General features: G+C 48.3%; 1 protein-coding gene across 4 annotated transcripts in view; it reads right to left on the bottom strand.

The window, feature by feature from the left end:
• The window catches only part of Zfhx3 (zinc finger homeobox 3), a 255,867-nt gene that overhangs the window by 139,791 nt on the left and 94,546 nt on the right, over positions 1-21,530 (bottom strand). For all 4 annotated transcript variants that reach the window (XM_076915849.1, XM_076915847.1, XM_034522631.2 and 1 more), the window contains one exon: positions 16,796-17,292. In XM_076915849.1, the coding sequence (XP_076771964.1) occupies positions 16,796-17,269 (474 nt within the window). In that variant the 5' untranslated portion in view covers positions 17,270-17,292. The remainder of the gene's footprint in view (positions 1-16,795; positions 17,293-21,530) is intronic.

Raw genomic sequence — 21,530 nt, 5'->3', positions numbered from 1 at the left:
CAGAAGTATCCATTTTGTAAAAACTTCAACAAGTATATGCTTTTAGTTCTAGAAGAAAACTCAGTGAGGCGTCTGAGATTCTCACTCTTCACACGAGGTCACCACAGAGCGACCATGATCAAGTGACACGGTCATCTCACTGAACACCAGTAATGGTGACATTTCTCCACTCTGTCCTCCAAACCGACAGTGTGTTGAGTTCAAAGCCGATGAAAACCGAATTATGAAAAGTCAATTATGAGGAAGGCCCTAAGTGAAGACAATAACTACACAGCTCAGTGAATATGGAGAAGTCCAGCTGGTGCCTACCTAGAGGCCTTCACCCTATGGATTGATGGTGTTCACTGTACTAGAAGATACTCTGCAAGCTACCAAAGGAGAAAGGTGAACACCAACAAACTCTTAGATCTTCATTGATGACCTCCCTCCCTCAGAGCTGTGTTAGTACAACAGTGGAAAGATTGATGAAGTAACCAACCAGTATCCGACTGGATTTAGGGCCACTCCATGACATGGAACCCATCCCTGATGCTGCAAGAATCTGAGATTAGATACAGGGACCTAGGAGAAAACCAATTACTACTGTTTTGCTAAAGGAACAGAGCCATAAAATGCCTCCTAAGGACATTCTGTTATAGTCAGATCAGTGCCTTGCTCAGCCATCATCAGAGACGCTTCCTCCCGCAGCAGATGGGATCAAGTACAGAGAGCCACAGCTGGACAGTGTGCAGAGGGCGAGAGACCTCAGAACACAGCCTCGCTAGGAATGCACCATCAAATCCCGCCCATCAAGGCTCAGGTGTGGACGAGGAGGTAGAGAGATGGTAAGAGCCAGAGGGGACGGAGGCCACCAGGAAAACAAGGTCTTGCAGATACAAGACTGACACACATATGAACTCCCAGAGACAGTGGCGGCCTGCACAGGGACTACATAGGTCTAAGCCAGATGGGGTTCCAGTGCCAAGAGGGGAAGTGGACGTAACCTGATCCCTAACCCAGAGCTATCTCCAATTGATAATCCCTTGCAAATGAAAAATCCGTTTCCTCCAAATGAATCTCACTGGCTATACAAAGCACTCTTAAGGGCAGGCCAGCAGCAGATGACCAACACAAAATGAGCTCAACAGCACCTTTTGAGGTGTGCTTTGTTTTAGAATGTTTTGTTAGGGTTTGGTTTTTTTTTTTTTTTAATATTACAGATACTTTGCATATACATTATGGCTTCTGCTTTGTGTTTTCATGGGCTCCTGTGTGTGTGTGTGAACACGTGTGTCTCTGTGTCTGTGAGTGTTTCTTGTGGTGTCTGTGAGTGTTTCTTGTGCTTTTTCTTTGGCCCTTTGTCTTCGGCCTGTTTCTTTGGTCCTATTCTGACTTGTTTGGTTTTGATTTATCTTATTTTATTATTATCCCTCAGATGCCTGCTTGTTTTCTAAGGGGAGAGAGAAAGGGTGTGGATTCTGAGAGGAAGGGAGGAGGGGAAGAACTGGGAGAAGCCGAGGGAAGCTAAACTATAATCAGAATAGAGTTTGTGGGGGGGGGGGGGGAGAAAGTCTATTTTTAGTAAGAGGAAAAAACTGTGAGGCACTCGAAAATGAATAAATAAAATGCAAATTCAGTTTATCAAATTTATTAAAATTAAAATTTGAAAAATGAATAAATAAAATGTATTCAGTTACGTATCCACGCAACACAACGGGAGGAAAAAAAAAAGGCAAAAGAACGGTACTTTCATAAAATAATGGATTGTGAGGCTGGGAAGCCAGCTCAGTAAAGAAGAGAGCTTCCTGTACGCGCAAGAGAGGGTGCGAGTTCCCGTCCCACACAAGAAGTGGGCATGGCTGCACTGCCTATAACCCCAGCACTACAGGACAGGGACAGGAGGATCCTGGGAGCTTGCTAGCCAGCCAGTTCAACAAAGATGGTAAGCTTCTGGTTCAGTGAGAGACCCTCTCAAGATAATGTGGCATAAAACAACAGAGAAAGACACCTGACATCCCTCTTTGGCCTCTGCAGGCCAGGCACAAAGGCACACACTGCTTACAGCACACACACACACACACATACACACACACACACACACACACACACACACACACACACACGGTTTTCTGCTATCTACAGACTTTATTGTAGCCACATCAAATGTATTATCTCATTCAACTTGCTCAGCTACTCTGTGGGGCAGGTAGTTCCATTAGCCCATTTCACAGATGCAGAACACAGAGGGATGATTTACAGAGGTCACAGATAGATAATCTCTCCCCCTTGAGAACACTAAGAGCTACTTGGGTTTACCCCCCAGGGACTATGACACACATAGTCAATCACACTTTCCATTCTGCATCCAATTCCTTACCTGCCTACTGAGCATCCTCTGAATGACCAAGAGACACCAGATGTCACTTATTTAGCAGTAAGGAGCGAAACTAAGACTGAATTCTGAAGACAGCATCAACGGGTCCATCTTTCCCATGTGGACAACACTGGATGCCAAGGGGGATTCTGGGTTGGGAACTGGCATCTGGTGAGCATCTAAAGGCTCCCTGAGTGGCCACGACCCTGCTAGCATCATCAACAAAAACAGGAGGGCTGGAGAGATGGCTCAGTGGTTAAGAGCAATGACTGCTCTTCCAGACATCCTGAGTTCAATTCCCAGCAACCACATGGTGGCTCACAACCATCTGTCATGGGATGTGATGCCACCTTCTGGTGTGTCTGAAGACAGCGACAGTGTACTCATTTACATAAAATAAATAAATCTTTAAAAAAAAAAAAAAAAAAAAGACTTTTCAATCGTAGAGATAAGTCGAAAATAACTACAGGTTAGACAACCTGCATGTCCACCACCCCCAGATGCTAAGATTAGCATTCGACTGGCCATCCATCCATCTCTTTATCCCCTTGGATACCACATGCGTGCCCCTTACACTGATGATGCCTGCCACAGTGCCTTGCAGGCATCAGTACACTGCATTCCTTCTGCTGGCATTTGCTTTTCTCAACTATTTGTTGAGCATCCTTCCTTACCAGGAAAATACCGGGGGGGGGGGGGGGGGGTACACGGACGGACAAATAAACAAAACAGAAAGTCAATTGCACAAATGCTCAGCTCACAGCTAGTTCTCTTTCAAAGCTCTATGGCTACACATGAGGGGAGAAGTACCTACTCCAATCGGTGCATGAGACGGCTTTAGGTTTAGGTCTCAGAAAGATGGCTGTCTCGGTCCTCTGCCCACCTCATCTTCCTACAGGATAACTCCTCTCCAAATCCCACTGCAGCTACACCTTTCCTGCCGGTCTTATGTTCTAACCAATTCTGTGTCGGTTTCCTCCCGCAGACCTGCACAGGTCTTGGTGAGTCAGCAGCCCCTCTCTGTGTTTTTCAGACTGGCTCATGATCCATTTGGGTACTGAATTAAGAGTCCCATAGGAAATGAAAGCAGAACCTAGAAACCCATGTCAGTTGGGAAGGACTGTGCAGTGCAGGGCATTTCTACAAAGCATCCTGCATAAGACTGGCATTAGTGAAGTGTGAAATCAACTCATCAAATACGGAGAACAGAATATATATCCATCCATCCATCTCTGGCACATATAGGATGAAAATATGTACAGTATTGGTTTTAAACAGATATATAAAATATATTTGCACAGGGATCTTCGGAGTGACCAACAAAAAATGTACTTCTTTGGACAAGAGCAGCCAAATTTCCAAGCCGCTGCCCTGAAGAGGCCGGTCTACTCAGATAAGGGGCTCAGGCTCAGAGCCCCGGCGGCTCTCTGTATGGGGGTTTTCCACTGTGATCCCAGCACATGTGAAGGAGAGGCAGGAAGATCAAGAGTTCGAGGCTGGCTTCAGCCACACAATGGATTTAAGATAAGACCGTGTCTCAGAAAACCAAAAAGAAGCATGGCTGACTTCATGGCTGGAGCAGGAGCAGGAGCAGGAGCAGGAGCAGGAGCAGGAGCAGGAGCAGGAGCAGGAGCAGGAGCAGGAGCAGGAGCAGGAGCAGGAGCAGGAGCAGGAGCAGGAGCAGGAGCAGGAGCAGGAGCAGGAGCAGGAGCAGGAGCAGGAGCAGGAGCAGGAGCAGGAGCAGGAGCAGGAGCAGGAGCAGGAGCAGGAGCAGGAGAAGGAGAAGGCTGGAGTTTCTCTGTTATAGAACAAAGCTCTCAGGGCAGGGGCCAGTCTGGGGGCTAAGTAAGCACAGTTTAGACATGCACATTTGCCCAGGGAAGGGGGCAGCTCCAGAAAAACAAGTAGAAGAGGCTTTTCAGGGCTGGATGCTTTCTAGGTTTTAGATTCTGTCCTTTACTCTCAAATCTCCAGGTGATGCTTGCTCAAGAGTCTACCCAAAATCCACCGGGAAAGACACAAATTAGGCAAGGTTAAACGGATCCTGTTGTTAAAGGCTCTTCAACTAGGGAGAGACACACCATGGCGGATGAGAGTAGGCCGCAGGATGAACTGAGAAGGAAGCAGTCCGGGCCAGCAGGGTTTCAGGAGGCTGCATCTTTATGAGTGGGTGCAAGGGTTTCCCAAGCCTTTGACACACGCTGCAGAATCCTGTGAGGGGTGTTGCCCGGAAGTCAGGATAAGAGTAAATCTCTAAGAAAAATGAAAGGTAATGCTGTGGCTAAAGACGATGACTCTGTGAGGCCTCCATCCATGAGCCACTGCCCACCTCATTCCAGCACACAAGCTATAAAGCCTGGAGCTCAGGTAGGGTTTGCTCTGCCAGTTCAGGGGAAGGGAAGAAATCGGGGGGGGGGGGGGGGGGGGGTTGCTAGGAGCTGGGGTCATTTAGAGTTCTTTCCAGGCTATAATCTAAGCCGAGGAGTCTCCATGCATCTGTGCGGGGAGATGTCAGAGATGAAGACAGGTGAGAAATGGTGTTGAAAAGCCTTGGGTTTCATGAAGAACAGCCCTAGGGAGGGACACAGAAAGCAGGAGGGGAAAGGGGGCCCTACTACACAAGCCATGGAGAACTTGGCAGATAGACAGACAAAGGGCCCAAGGGACAAGGCCGGATGCTGAAGGTGACACAGATAGACTTGATGAAGCAATACCATTTCTAGACCAGAGGGGTTCCATAGGTCCAGGCTCACACAGGACTAACAAGGGGTCAAGGCCCAGAGATAACTCAGCCTTTTGTAGCCATGCCCAGATGCCAGCAGTCCAGCTGTGGACAGGCTCATGTCCAGAAGGTTCAGGCCACCCAAGTCAGGTCCATGACTGTGATCAGCAAGGACACCCCCAGCCACGCTGAGGAAACCTGCAGGAGGACACAGCGCCTCCAACCTTCCATTCTTCTTACTAAAGAGGGAGCAACACCCTCATACTTTTCTGCCCTGCCCCTTCTCCCTCTGACAACCTCTCTCCTGGGCATGAGTAGTCGCTGGGAACAGCTGGAGTCCTGTCCTCTGTAAAGACACCTTCAGGAACTGCTCAGCTCAGCAGCTGTCCTCCCAACCATGCTCCCAATACTGACAATGAAAGGAGGCGAGGCCTGGAGAGTCCTAACTATGTCAGGAGTCTGAGGACAGCCTGGGCTAGACTGCAAATTTGGGGCCAGCCTGGGCTACAGAGCAACATTCTGTCCCAGAAGAAAAGACTCAAAATATTGTCACACAGAGCTACACAGTGAGCTCCAGGCTAGTCTGGGCTACAGAGTAAGACCTTATCTCAAAGGAGAGCTAGGGGTTGAAACAGGAGGGGGGACGAGAAGGGTGCTCTAGAACAACTCATCCATAACCCCTCACCCCCCCAGGATGCTCTAGAACAACTCATTCATACCCTCTCCCCCCAAGGGTGCTCTAGAACAACTCATCCATACCCCCTCTCTCCTACACACACACACATTCTGCATCCTTCAAATGTGCCCCTGAAAGTGAAACAACCCACGATGGCTAGAGGTTCGACACACAAACCAAGTAGTTGCACAAGCTAGCACAGCAGGCAGAAACCAGCCACATCAAATGCTGTGGCGGGCATGAAGCACACAACAACCAGCTGTGACCACACTGGGAGCTTTCTAGAAAACCCAGAATGGGTCACTAGACCCTCAAAAAGGGATAACAAACAGGCTCTTCTTCTGACAGGGCTGCAAGCCCGTCTCAAGCAAGGTGGGATTCATGCAGCCAAATCACTAAGAAATGAGCTCTCTAAACGACATCTGTTAGCTCAATTAGCTGTGTAATTAGCCCCCTCCTGGCCCCTCCCTGAGGACCCGGGCTTTATGACTGCTGTCTGAAACTTCCCCTAGGTGAGATCCGAGGTCTCTGAACGCCTGGCAGAGAAGACCAAAGAGCCAGGCAGGCACAGCTTCTGAGTGCAGGAAGGGTACGTCAAGAAGGGGTTCCAAGAGGACTTGGTGGAGTGGGTGGGAGGGGGAATCTTCTGGGAACTGAAATATCAGAGAGGAAATGTCATCCACTGAGTGATGAGTCCGGAACCTGCTGCCTCCAAGCAAAGCTGCAGGCTGAGAGGTAAAGGACAAAAGCATGGGGGGGGGGGGGGGGGGGGGAGAGACACACCACAGGGTCTACATTCAAAGTAGGACACACTGAGACTGTGACAGAGGAGGTCAAGACTCCACTCCCAGAGGATACTGCTTGCTTTTTCCTGCCTGGACAGTTGCAGCCATCACTAATAGAACCAAATCTGGCAAAACAGAATGAAAATGAAGCCCAACCTGAGAATCAGAAAGTGAGCACAGATGTATCATAGACAAGGGTGGTCTCCAGCCAGTCACCCCCCCCCCCGGCACTTTCTAAACTGGAGCTGGCTTGGGGGCGGGGGGGGCTGTCTCACAATCACTGATTCATGTGTAGGACACACATGGAAATCGCAAGCCTGGGCCCTATGCCACTTGGCTTGGCTAGCTGGAGGGATGAGGGACGCTCCTAAAACTCCCTTCTATTCTGAATCCTCTTCAAATCTCCAGACAGAGGTGGATAGAAACATGGCCTGTCACAACGACGCAGATAAGGGAAGATTACATGGGACCCCCATCTTGGGTGAGGAGACTCCTAGTCTCACCTGAAACCACCTTCTACAAGAAAGCCACCAGATGCTGCTACACAGGGAAACTTCCTGGGCCCAGGGGAGTCTGTATGTTACAGGCTCTAGAACTCAAAAGACTTCCGTTCAAACACAGCCTGTTAAAAGCAGGAAAGGCATGGTCTCAAGCTAGATGGGGGTCTTTCAGCTGCCACGGTCCAAGCAAAGCCAGAACACTCTGGAATCTTCTTAACACCTGTACAAGTCTCGGCTCCTTCCCAATCCCCTCACTGGGCCCAAGCAGATTGAGACCTAACCCCTGATAGTTCCTACTGTCTCAGAGAGCTGGCTTCCCCAGGAGAAGGCAAGAGTAAAATGACTGACTGCTACACTTGGGTGCCAAAATCCTATACCCACCTTCTGTCAGGTAAAACCTATACCAATGGGGGTTGGGGGGCAGCCCAGAGTAAGGAGATTTGAGGGTACTGCCCATACCTGCTCATCTCCCTTCTTGGCCAAAGAGAGCTCTACAGAAGAAAGGAGAATTCTGAATACACATGCAGGAAGCAGGTGCTCTGGGGCCTGAGGAACGTTCTTTCCAGAGTAGGGACATGGGAGACAAAGCACTCAAACATAGGCTGCTGACAAAGAGCTCCTCAGACACATCAGAGATTTAAGTACCAGGTTAGAAAGCTGTGAGCCCCAGTATACACCCCAGGGCTGACTGAAAATCAGTAAGGGAAGCTGGCCCAAGTAGGAAATCTGCTTTTCTATTTGTCTCCCTGGGGTGAGAGGGCAGTCAGGGAAAGCCTGGGGTTTGATCCCCTTGAGCTGCCACAGCTGGGTTCAGAAGCAGGTAGAAGAACAGGCAGAGCCCATGACACCAAGACACCTCCTTTATAAGCTACTAGTCCCTGGGTTCAACCCTCCTCCAAGGAACAAGGAGGTGCCCACTCAGTGGTACTCACACATGTCACCCGTGGGCAGACACCACAGAGGTTGGCTCACAAGTGTCTGCAAAGACCTAACAATCCCCAAAGAGGAGATCATCACCAGAGAGAGTAAAGGAGCAGACAGCCAGGAGTGGGAATTTCCTTTAGTAATTCCAGTGTGCAGGCCATGTCGGCAAAGAAAACATTGCTACAGTTGTTGACCTATGAGACCAAGTAGGCTTGTGAGGCTCTTCCCTGAGCCTGGGAACCTGCCCTGCTCATTAACAATTACAGATCAAACACCAGCCATAGGTAAATAGTTCTAACCTTCTATGGACCGGATAAGGACCCTAGAGAAGGTTCCCCCATCACTCCTAATGAGTCTGAACTCAAACCTTTCTTAGCAACCTATATAGCTTACAGCCACAGACACAGGGGTCCTCCATGGGCAATAACCCAGACTGCCAGGTGAACCCCCATGCCTTTCTGCATCTTCTTAACAACTGCAAGAGGCAGGCCAGGAGCCTGGGGTGAGGAAGGCCAGCCACATGGCTGGCAAATGTACAGCAGACCCAAGCAGGAATCTTGACCTCACCTCATTATATATATTACATGAATATATAAATATATAATATATAATACTTTATATATATTACAGAAATAAATCTTTTAAAAAAAAGGGGGGGGGAAATAATGGGAGAAAGTATCAAAAACTAAAAATTTACCAAAAGGCCTGGAGAGAATTTGGAACTTTCACAGAAAAGACATTTTACTTAACACCAAAACCAGATGATCATGTGATATGAGAGTTTGCTATGAGAAACAAAAACTGGTTGAGAAACACTAGGAAAAGAAAAAAGGGGGTGGAGGGGCTGACGGAACAAGGGAACTACTTGTCTTTTTTAGTCTCCTGTAGGTCTCACTGGCAGGTCACCACCCAAAGGTAGATATGCCAAAGTAAATACAAGATGACGGTCTCTAGAAATGTGAGTTTAAGGGAGGGGTGTGTGGGTGCATGCATGCATTGCTGGAGCCCCTAGAAGTTAACAGACAGAAGGTTATGAGCCAGCCGTGGTATATATATTTTATGCAATATACTTACTATTACTCACCCAGCTGAAACCTGCATTTCCCCGGGCACTCCACATTGCCACCGGCTGTGCCTGGAGACCTCTGCAGCAGAACTTGCTCCACCCAAAGGTCATCACCTCACCCAAAGGTCAATGGCTTTAATATCCTCCACCCTTAGCTGTCTCGTGCATGCCCTGGCTGGCCTCAAACACCCTATGTAGCTGAGGATAACCTTGAACTGCTGGAGAAGAAACCCAGAATCTTCGGCCTTTGGGCAAGCACCTTACCAGCTGTGCCACTTTCATAGCTCCCAGCCCTCTCCACTAGACTTGTTTAAAATCTTTACACTTCCATCTAACATTGCTGTTGCTTCTCAAAGAACCAAGGGGATAGGAAGGGCCGGAAACGTAGTTTTATTAAAGTATAAAATTGCTTGGTACTACCAACACGGTTTTCATAGGAACAGCCTTTCCCAGCCCACACATATTTAGAGCTCTCTGTTCTGTTTAAAACAGAACCAAGAATGTGGTTCGGGCATATTATGTAATTATTTAAAAACTCTTGCCTTTTCCTGACAGCCTTGCTGACAATGCTTTAATTGTTCTCTTACAATTTCCCTTTCAAAACAAAAAACCAGACGCACCTGTTGGATCTGTATGTATTCAAATGTGCCCTTTGAGTCCAGATCCCCAGCGACTTGAAAGGATTCAAAAAGGGGGTTCAGGCTTTCACCCGAATCTGGGCACCTGCAATGTGGGCTGCCCAGTCTGCCTGATTTATCTACATAGTTGTGGTACTCCTGATTGTTCTAGAAGCCAGAGAAATACGATCGCTGAGTAAACCATTCCCCTAACCATTAGAGACCACCCCTAAAATGGCAGGTACCATTGGCAGGAAGGATTTTACCAGACGGGAGCAGGTGGACTAGGAAGAGAAGCAAGCAGAGCCAGGGTTTTCCAGCATTCTGACAAAATGATAGTTCCTGTCCTTCTTGGCACGAGCCAGGGATCATGGCTCACTGACAGAATCCGGCAGACTTGTAACCTGCACTTGTAGTTTATCCAGAAGCAGCATCCACACCACCTGGACACCAACTTCAAAAGAGAAACTGAGGGGTGGAGCTTCACACCTGTAATCCGAACAAGAAGGGTCCGGCCTGGGCTACTTTGAGAGCCCTGTGCTTCTAAAAACAAATAAATGAAAAGCTCAAGGGATTTGTATAATATCCAGGGATTGTTCTCAGAACATTTAGTCTTAAAGATAAATGATGAAATACACAGACCCTACTAACATACTATGAGGCAGCTCCCCTCTGATCCCCTGCATATTTTAGAAAACAGCTCAAGATGGAGATTTTGATGAAAGCAACAAACCCAACACACTTCCCCTTGAGTGTGCCAGAGAGAAAAGGAAAGGGAGCAAGGACCATGCTGCATGCACAAGACTTTGGATGCCTTGAACAGAGAGGACCCTTCATGCCACTTCTTGCCACCCTGCCTCCCTAAATGCATTCCAAACTAGTGGTTCTCAAACCGTGGGCCACAGCCATCAGAAATCACGCTTCTAATAGACTTAGAGACTGAGAGACACTGCTTGGTAGCAAAATTACAACAAAAAAAATCATCTTATGGTGTGTGTGGGGGGGTACTACAACATGAGGAACTGTGTTAAATAAGGGTCACGGCATTAGGAAGGCTGAGAACAGCTGCTCTAAACCATCTAGATCTGTGTGAGGCTTACAAGGCAGTCTGCAGAGCACAGAGAAGAATGTTAGATGTACCTTCCTGTACCTTCCACATCACTTACAAGGAGGAGATCTGCTAAAACAAAACAGTAGTATGTGTGTTTGGGGGGGGGGGGGGGGGGGGCGGCGCACCTGAAGAGATATCTCACTGTGCAAAACCATGGTACAAGCAGGACAACCTGAGTCTGGATTCTGAGTACCACCCACATAAAAGCTAGGAATGGTCTGTAATTCCAGCCCTGGGAGCTGGGAGCTGGAGGATAGACTAAGGGTAGCCACAAAAGTTATGGGTGTCTCTTGTACGGCTGGTCTAGCTGAACTGAGTCTGGGTTCACTAGGAGTCCCTGTCTCAAAAGCTAGGGTGGAGAAAATATTGAGTATCAAGTGTCAACCCTCTAGCCAACACACACACACACTCACACTCCCTCTCGAAGTGGTGGTTGGCCAACTAACCATTCCATTTGAAAGAAAACAGAAACTTCCAATGTATCATTTAAAAAACATACCATGTGGGTTTAACAGGTTAAACAGGAGCAATGGATTAAAGGAGGCCCAGAAGTGTGGCCAGATGTCCTGGGCTTCGGCTCCACCGGCAACCACCAGCTTATGACCCACAACCTCTCTGGACCTCACCTAGGCAGTGTTTAAGCGAGCGGTCCAGATTTGTGACAAACGCACACATGTGCAGAGGACAGTCTAGAAGAGCAGGAGGAGGGAGTGGGAAAAATGACTCTTATAATTTTAAAATTAGTGGAAAGGTATTTCAAGATCTTTTGTCTTCGTTGTAGTTTGTTTTCAATATTTTCCGTGTGTGTCTTTGTGTGTGTGTGCACACACACGCATGTGTGCATGTGTGTGTTGAGTGTGTGCGTACATGTGTATGTTTGAGAGAGAGAGAGAGAGAGAGAGAGAGAGAGAGTAAGTGCGTGTGCGTGTTTGTGTGTACAGGCACAGCCTTGCCACATCTCACAGGCAGAACTCAGAGAGCAGTTTGCAAGGGTCTCTTCTCCCCTCCTCCCGTTCGTTTACTTCACGGGGATCAAACTTAGGCTGACAGAGGATCTTCATGATGGATATATCCAATTCATATTACATTTACAATAAAGAAAAGTAATCCGCATTTTTACGAGCTTGTTAATGTGCAATACTAGCCATGAAAGAGAGAAGGTGGACCGTAGCAGAATGTAGTGATGTTCTCTCAGAGCTTGCACTGTTGGTGACTATCTACAAAAGAAGACCGGGTGGGAGAGGAGGGAAGACTCCCTGAGTGCTCACCAGAGGGGCTGGGGGTGGCAGGGGAGCACAGTGTGAACGCAGAGAATGGATGGCAAGTGTTTGGGATAACAGCTACGGTACCAGTTTCCTCAACAAATGGCAGCGAAAACGTTAAGAGTTGAAAGAGTGAGCCAGAGTCGTGGAACAGAATTTCAGTTCTGTTATGTGAGGCCTGAAGGGTAGACCCAAAAGACAACACTGACACTGACCTGGGCTTCCTGACCTGAGGGCGTACACAAAGCCACCGCCAGAATAACCTGGGAAGAGCCTGAGGGGGAGGCCGTCCACCTACACAGGAATTCTTCCTAGGGGATACAAATGGAGGTGCCTGAGACGCTTCCAGAAGGCAAGGGACCTTCCCAAGGGGTGCACCGTTGGTGACACACTAGCCACATGTCTAAGAGTGAGCAGGTGTGCCTGGACCTAGCTTCCTTCGTGTACCCTTCCTTCTTCCCCAGGCAAAAAAGACCAAGTACTTCTCAGAGCTCATCTTTGACCTCTACAATCATGAAGGCAAGATAAGCCCAGGAGAACCCAGGCTCACCATGGACTCAGAATCTACTTGCTCCCAGGATGACAGAGCAGGGGACAAGTACCATCAGTATGAGCTGCTCCTGGTGTTAGGAGAAGCCACTGGCACCTCACATCTCGTGAGTGGGAAACACGGGAAGGTGGGAGGAGGCAGGGCACGTTTACCCAGGAAAGCAGGAAAAGGCATGAATGAGTTTTGGAGCTCAGTCTGTTCCACAGTGCACTTCCGTGACAGTTAGGAAACTGACACTAAAGGCAGAGAACAGGCAGTTGGGGTGGCCCACCGCAGTCAGTCAGAACACTAGTCCAGTCAGTCAGATGCATAACCAGAGGCAGCCACTGGTTAAAACATAAGCCGGGCTCTCTGCCTTGAGCATTTTGTGGGAGCCACCCAGGAGTCCAGAGGAAGGGAAAAGGAGGCTCCATCTGATGCCTTGGGCTCGCCAGATCCCCTGCTGCACACACATACATACAAAATTCATTTTAAAATTCATCACTGAAGCTGAGATGGCTCAGTGGGTAGAGGTGATTGCCACCAAGCCTGCCAACCTAAATTTGATTTCTGGGACACATAGAGTGGAAGAAGAGAATGAATGCACTCAAATTGTACACACACACACATACACATATACATATACATACACATACACACACACCCCAACAAGTGTTTTAATGTAAAAACAAACAAACAAACAAACAAAATAAGCAGAATAGACAATTTTAGGGAAAAATATTTTTTGTTCAGATTAGCCTGACCTCTGTGAAGTCCCACATTTTAGAAAGGCCAGTCCTAACACAGCAGCACAGCTATAGGCTGGCTGTCCACTTTGTGAAATCTTGGGACCTAGATGGTTTGTACTTGGGGATTTTTTTTTTCCTGATTCTGTAATATCTGTACATATGACCTATCTTTAGATTGGGACTGAGATCTAAACATAAATTCATCAAATTAGACACACTGCCCAAGGGAATTTGGTCCCATTTGGGCAGTACCCAAATGTTTCGGCTCAACTTTCCTATTGGGGATTTTCAGAATAGGGTTGCTCCATCTATATCAACCCCTGTGACACCCAGGAAGTGCCAGTGCCAGTATGAGACCAGAGGACAAAGCCTGCCTGCCTCTCCTGATCCTGTGATCTGTCTCCTCCATCATGCAGGGAAGATAGGAAGAAAAAAAGGCTTGGCTCGAAGGAGGAGCACAGGAGATCCACTGTGAGGCCAAACTGCAGGTGCTCCCTCAGGTATGGCAAGGGACAGCTAACTCCAGTGGCTAGGAATGCGGCTTAGTTGGTGGAGTCAACCATGATGTCCAATGAAGCCTGGCATGATGTCCAATGTTCAGTCCCTCGTGAAACTGTGTGTGGAGACGCACACTTGTAACGTGTGCAACTTGGGAGGTGGAGGCAGGAAAGGAAGACCAGAAGCTTAAGACCATCGTCAACTACTTGGTCAGTTAAAGACTGTTCTGAGATACACGACATCCTGTCTCAAAAAGCAAAACACAAAGTAAAAAAAAAAAAAAAAAAAAAAAAAACCTTCAAGTTTGCCCTGGCTGGTCAGGAAGTGGGGCAGAGTGAGAAGGGGGGGTGGCGGGGCAGGATGGGGTGAAGCTGGGCAGGCTGAGTGCTCTCCCTAGGTCAGCTGCTTCGGGAGCAGCTTCTCTAGCAGACAGTAAAGAACTCGATTACATCCAGTTAACTGTGCTCTAAACTGATTATGCATGTGCCAGGCTAATGGATTACATTAGCAAGAGGAAAAATAACATGCAGTCAATCTCCATTACTACGGGCCACACCAGGGCCCAACCACCTCCAAACCCCACCCGAATCCGGGCACGGAAGAAACCTAGGGTAGGGAGAAGGAGCCCCCACTATGGCCAGGAGTTTATCTTAGTCACATGAAGGGAACACAAGGGCTTGGAGCAAGCTCTGGAGTCATCATCTGTGTCATTCAAAGGTGAGTAGGAGAGCCCCCTACCTCTAAAAGAGCCTCAGCAAGAAGGACATTCACTCGCCAAGGACTAATAAGACCAGACTATAAAGACCTTTGCTTCCTGTCCCTGGGGGCAGCAATACTGAAACACCAAGGCTAGTCACTCCAGTGATCCACCAGCCAAATAGCTGCAGTTGCCAACCGGCCGGCCTCTGCCTCAGTATTCAGTTAGAGCTCTTCTCCTTCTGGCATAGGCTTTGAACAAGAGCACAATCCCTCTGTCTTGACACACAAAACCAACAAAATAAATAAGATAAAGAAGGCCCAGTCATTTAAGTGACCAGCGCAGATAGAAAATGTTTCCTTCACACCTGTCCCCAGAAGATGCCTCACTCTGACTTTCTGGGTGTGATCCACAGATAAGATTTGGGGCTGGGGAAACAGGAGGTGGGGGGGGGGGGGTGAGCAGTTTTCAGTAAACCCTGTGTTTCCAGTGCTTGCTTTAGCAGAGCCCTGGACCACAAGTAAGATGTGGCATGCAGACTTACTAACCATTGTGTGCATTTTAGAATCTAATGGGCGATCCATTTCTTCAGATAGAAGAGGCCAGCTTCAGTCCATGTCTATGCGACCCTTCAACATGGTGACATATGACCTTCAGTGGCCAAGAGGATTCCCTTGTGCAAACTTAACTGCTGGGTCCTTCAGAAATGTTGGTTCCCTCTGGGTTTTCCACCTGGTTGTCTTGGCCATGTCAGCACCACCCTATGGCCAATCATACCTGCAACTGAACCTGACTGCCAAGGACATTCTTTTTAGTGTGGCTCAAAAACCAAGCCAGTCTAGTGAGGAATTTGTATGCACAGAATAGAGGATCTGGCTTACTCGGTATCCAAGTCAATCCTAGTCTGTCATACCTGGTAACAGCAGTCACTTCTACAACACTATTCCTACTGTCTTTCTCTAAAGTTGTTCCTTATACATGGTGGTCCCTGAGGATGCGTAAAAGCAAGACAAATCATAAACATCAACCCAGCAGAGACCAGTGAGAGCCAAGGATCCTGAGTCTCCCTCACATGGGATCTCCAGCGACAATCACGAGAGGAACAGTCATAGGAGACTCAGTCGGCTCAGAGTCCAGAGTTGGCAGGAACTGACTGACCACTTGCTCGCCCAGAAGTGAGAAACCGCTCAAAGGAAGAAGGAGAGGCTAAGGATGGAACTGAAGAGGATGGCGAGAAACAAGGGAGTGGAGGGTGTGTGGAACGAGGCTGGGGAGATTTATGGCCATTTGTACCTGATTGTTCATACTAAAGCCATTATGGGATGATTAGAGGAAAAGGTGAGGCTTTAAGTCCAGCAAAAATCAATAGGAACGTCTGGAGCAATCCTGCCGTGCAAGTAAGAGGACTATTTACAGTATCTGCAGCCCCTCCTCCTTCTTGATGGTCTACACTGTTCAGCAAGAGACTGAGGGGTTGGGGGAGAAAGGGGAAGGGGCGGGGAAGGGAGGAAAGAGAAGGGAAGGGGGAAAGGAATAAAAAAGGCTAAAAGGAAAGGAAGCAGAGAACATGAATGTAAAATACAGGAACTGGGAAAAGAATCGAGAAGGAGTTCCTTCGCTTGAGCTATTTTTGTCCAGAGCATTTACTGCCTTCCACCAGGAAATTTATCCATGGGGTCTGTAACTCACCTTGTCCCTAAAGAATGAAAACTCTGTGAGAGCAAGAATCTGGGTGTGAATAAATACATGAGTGTGTATCTGTACATGTATACACGTATTTATATGTGTGTGCATATATACATATATATAGTTATATAGATATGGGTGTGTGTGTGTCTGTGTGTGTATATGTCTACGTGTTTGTGTTGGGCTATTTTATGTGCATTGATACGCTTCCAGAAAAATGGCCAGTATACAGAAGGTGTTTAGCATACAGCTGGATAAACAGAATGGACACATGAATGATGCACTCTGGGAGCACAGAGGGGAGAGGAAATAAAAGAAAAACTGAAGGATAGAAAGGGAGTCTGGTCCACAGCAGCTGAGGGAGACTCATAGACTACAGCAGAGACCAGCATCAAAGAAGAAAGCAACACCATACTGGGCTGCTGCCCTGGAAATGAGACACCCCAAACCTTCAGCCACCAGATGAAGCCACTGACACATCTCAGGCTTCACCGGGCATTGGATGGAAAACCTTTAGAGTTAGTTTGCCCTGCTTCCCAAGCACCCACCACCACCCACTTCCAAGTACCCACTCCGCTCTGTGGAGAGACCGTCCCTGGGTCTCAAGAAGTCGACCTCACCTTATACAGCTTCAGGCTGGCCTCGTGCCTGGAGTTGACTGTGTGCAGCCGAAGCTTCTCTAGGCTATTGGTGTAGTAGTCACAGGCGTTGCACTTCAGGTGCACAGGGTTGCCAATGGCCACACACTTGAGCCTCCACTCGTTGGCTTTGCCACCCTCCTTGATGTGGGCCACCAGCTGGTACTTCTGTACGTGCTTGTCCGTCTTGCAGTGCAGCTGGAAGTTGGCCTTGAGCTGCGTGTTGTAGCGGCAGAGTTTGCACTGGTAAGAGTCCCCCATCACGGCCTTCCACTCATCCTCCGAGAGGCTGCGTTCCACGTTCATGTGCAGCCCCAGCATGTCCAGGTTGTCCGTCGTGAACTTGTTGCAGACTGCACACTGGAAGAGCTTCAGCGATGGGTCGTTGGTCTGGATGAAACTCTCGCCCAGGTTCATCAGCTCCTCTGACACCAGCTGCCCGCCCCCGAGCCGCATGTCTAGGGGGATCTCACCGCCCACTGTAGGAAAGGTAGAGGAAGAAGACAGTTAGAAGTCCGCCTCGCAGCCATGGTAGAGGGAACAAACCCTGCAAGGTGCTATCGGCTGGAAAAAACAAAATCCTCTTGCTGTGTTTGGATAGCCTGTAGTTCTATATTCTGAAAAAGAACATCTAGACGAATTTATGGAGCATGGTCCCCTGAACGGTTTCAATTCGCTCTCTCTCTCTCAGGAGCCAAGAAAAGTGAGTGCTGAGTCTGCTAAGTCACTCTTTGTGTGCAACAGGATCTGAAAGTCCAGACCCCACCCTACCAGCCCACTATCGCCAGAATCGGAAATGATCATCGTGGTCCACAATGTCAGGCCTCTGGCAGGACTCTAAAGTGGGCCCAATATTCACCTACAGCATCACCGAGGAACAAAACTTCCCGCCATGGTAGGAAGGGGATGGGGGGGGGGGAGGGTGGTCGTCTTGCTGTCCACACAGTGGGAAACTGAATTTTTCATTGCCATTAATATTAATGTAGATGGCCACATTGCAGCACAGTTAACTGTACGGCACAGATTTCAGTAATGAGCCCTCTGCCCCTCCCAAGGCCCCTCTTGTCAGTGTCCTACCTGTCAATCGGAGCTACCTAACCCACCTCTTATCCTTTCTAGAATGATCTTCCTTTTCCAAGTCCCCTTATCACATGGAATACCCAGTCGCAGCTAGCCATACACACGACTGCATTGCAGCTGCATCCTACCAGGGTCGGGGCACTGTAGGGCCAGAATACAGCCTTGCTCTGAATGGCCCTGTCGTCTGAGAGTCCGTCCAGTGGACACATGAGCAAATATTTTGTGCAACAGACAAGGGTCAAAAGCACCAATGTGATTCATGCTCAGAAGGTGAATCCAGACAGGCAGCTGCAGTCAAGGGGTCAGCTCGCACTCCCTAAGAAAGGCACGATAAGAGACCGCCATCCCTTCCCTCTGCACCCCAACCCATTTTCAGTCCATCACTGCCCTGAAGAAACCCAGGGGAAGGCTCACCTTCACTGGTGGTGAACTAACACGGCAAGCTCTTACATATACCACAAGAAAGCCTTGGAGAGAGCAGACGGCCCTCCATCACCTAGACGTGCAGAGTCCTCCAAAGGCTGAGTGTCACCTTCTAGTTCCTGCCTCTCCTCCGAACACATGCACACAGGCTACGAGGCCTGCCCCACCCTCCACCTTCCAACTGATATTTAAGCCTGACCTTTTATATGTGGTTTGACTGAGCTTTTTTTTTTTTTTAAATAACTGATTAGAATCCAAGTTAATGGCTCATCAAAGGAAAAATGATGAAGATGACAGGAGAGGGGGTGTGTGTGGGGAGAGTTCAGTATGGACTCCACTAAGCTACATTCGAAGTCTTCAGACAATGTAAGAAGATGGAGGAATCTTCCACATGTGCATTCCAGAAGGTTCTGGAGGCTCTCCACCTCCGGGCTCTCTTATCATACTCCCTAGTGAGAGGAATCATAACCATGACATTCTTCTCAGGGCAAGAGCAAAAAAAAATTATATATAAAATATATATAATTGTGTGTGTGTGTGTGTGTGTGTGTGTGTGTGTGTGTGTGTGTGTGTGTATGGAAAGGGAAAGAAAGAAGAGAAAAAAAGGAAAAAGAAAAGAAAATCCAGTTCCATCCTTAATCGGGACAAACACAGGCAACATCCACAAAACATACTCAGTGCTCAGTCACAGCAAGCTGTCCAGAGGAGCGAGACGAGGAACAAATGTATATTGCTTCTGATGTGAACCACCAGAAGCATCAAATCGTCCCCAACTCTTCAAACGCAGCATCAGCGCATCAATATGCCCCCTCTACAGAGAAAATCCGCTGCCGCTTGCTGGATGTCTGGATGAACATTAGAAGCCCACGGAAGGAGCAGAGATTTAAGCCCCTGTTCCCATCCCTGGTTCACAGGCCCAGTGGAGGAGTGCGAAGCAAAGTCAGGATGACAAAGAGCATAGCAGAACTCCTGCCAAGACTCCACCTTGGAGAAACGCCAAGGCGTTGGAATCCTGCAAGTCCACACAGTTAATTCAACTCCAGTGAATTAGATGACCCTCGCTTGATCCGCAGGCATCTGGGAGCCTGTCTGAATAAAACAGAGGCAGGCCATTCCTCTTGAGCCCTGTGCAGGCCTTGGGAAAGACCATGTACCATGACAGAGACTCAACTAACTTGGACTTCATTCACAGCCTGGCACAGGAGTCCACTCATAAGCCCAGCCTCAAGAGGCATAAATGAAATGACTTATCTGAAAAGCAAAGGAAGAAAGCAGCGACCTAAGCAAGTGCTCTGTAGATGCCCGGTTACTTGGGAAACATGAAAACGTCCCAGTGACCCACTCCTTGACTCTGTGCTAGACTTGAGCGTCTACAGGGATGCTTGGGAGATGTGATCATATGGCCGTAATTCTTATTATCCTGTCTACAAATGGGGGCAAACCTATTTGAGCCAGACCAGACGGAGGGGTATAAGCCCCTCCCTCTATGTCCTCAAGAATGGAAGCAGCTCCAGAGCAAGAATCTGACCACTAAAGAGAAGGTTCTGTCAAAGAAAGCGTGGGAATGTTAACATGGTAGGTGAGAGTAAATTTCACAGAAGCCCTTTCTGCCCTGCTACAGGCCCTGATCATACCTAATACCCTAGAGCCACCTCACCGATGGCCTGACCCCAGCACCGCAGGTACCACTGAAACTTTTCTATTGGCCTATGTTCTTTCTCCTGCTCAGGCCAAACAACTTCCTCTGTAAATCCTCTGGACACACACTCTTGTCTCCACACCCAGTCAGCCTTGCAACATGAAACAACTGTGACTCTCCTCACCTGGACAGAACTCACGGCCATAAAAAAGTCAGGCCGTCTCTGAAGACCCACCTCATCCAACCATGGTGCTCAGAACTCACGAGCCCTTCCTGACTGAGCTGGGCAAGACCCTTGGGAAGGGACAGGCTCTACTCTCAAGCCATGAAGTGGCTCTTCTTTGTGGGTCTGAATACAAGGACTGCCTGTACCTCTGCTTCTTTTGTATTTGGCGACGCTAAGAACCGTGGTGATCCCCTGGGACTCATACAGACACTAGGCAGAAAGGGAAAAAAAAAAAACCCACAAAGTATGTCTCCAACTGAAGAATTCACGGAGAAGTCACTCACTTTCAAGAGAACTGGAAAGACCTTGATTTGTCAGTCTGTGTTCATTCCGTTTCTATGCTTCTGTGGTATGAGGGCTATACCCAGTTCATTCTGAAGATCTGTCTACCAGAACTTTATTGTCTCTAAGATGGGAAACTAATTCCTGTTAGAGAGAGAGAGAGAGAGAGAGAGAGAGAGAGAGAGAGAGAGAGAGGAGGAAGAAGAAGGAGGAGGAGGAAGAAGGAGGAGGAGGAAGAGGAGGAGGAGAAGGAAGAGGAGGAAGAAGAAGGAGGAGGAAGAAGAAGGAAAAGGAAGAGGAGGAGGAAGAAGAGGAGGAGGAGGAGGAGGAGGAGGAGGAGATATTGGATTCAAGGCACTAGGAAGCAACACCCACCCTTCCCAGGGTGCACGGTTCACTCTGGGGACAAAACAGAACAATAGATTCTTGTGCCTTCTTGGTTAACCAGTCCAGTTGGTGAAATGTCTTCAGATCATTTGGTCATAAAAGATCAACAGGTTAATGTTTCAAAATAGAAAACAAGGTTCAAATATTATGAATTCAGAGAGAAGCAGAGGGCAGGAAGAACTAGCTGGACGCTTGGAAACACGGCTCACCCGCAACAGTTAGCCCTGCAACACGACACAAAATAGAGACCCGTGTACTGGTGAAATCTGGCCTCCTGGCGCTTGCTTGGCCCACGCCCAAATCAAGGTATGTGCTCTCTCTGTTGCTAAGAACAGTACTTCTTCCCATGACAATCATAGGATACTACCTAACTAAAGTTCTCTCTACAGATCCCAGAAGGCCCAGACAGTAGTCAGGGGATGGAAGTTAAGTCGGGCCCTACTTAATGAGGTCAAAAGGAACCTGGCCATCACACTAACCTTCGAAAAGTCAGAATGTATATTTTCCTACTTAAAACATTGGTCATGACCCACAGCCCTTAAGCACCCAAATCCCACACACTCTTGGCTCTACTATATGTGTCAAGCTAATCAGTAAGACTTGGCACTGTGGTCTGAAAAAAAAATAATGTTCCCCAAGACTTGGTCTCCAGCCTGTGGCACTATGGGAAACTGGTGAGG

The sequence above is a fragment of the Arvicanthis niloticus genome, chromosome 18, assembly GCF_011762505.2.
Source record: "Arvicanthis niloticus isolate mArvNil1 chromosome 18, mArvNil1.pat.X, whole genome shotgun sequence".
Taxonomy (NCBI): domain Eukaryota; kingdom Metazoa; phylum Chordata; class Mammalia; order Rodentia; family Muridae; genus Arvicanthis; species Arvicanthis niloticus.
Note: the sequence above shows the minus strand (reverse complement) of the source record. Positions and strands in the feature narration are given on the sequence as shown.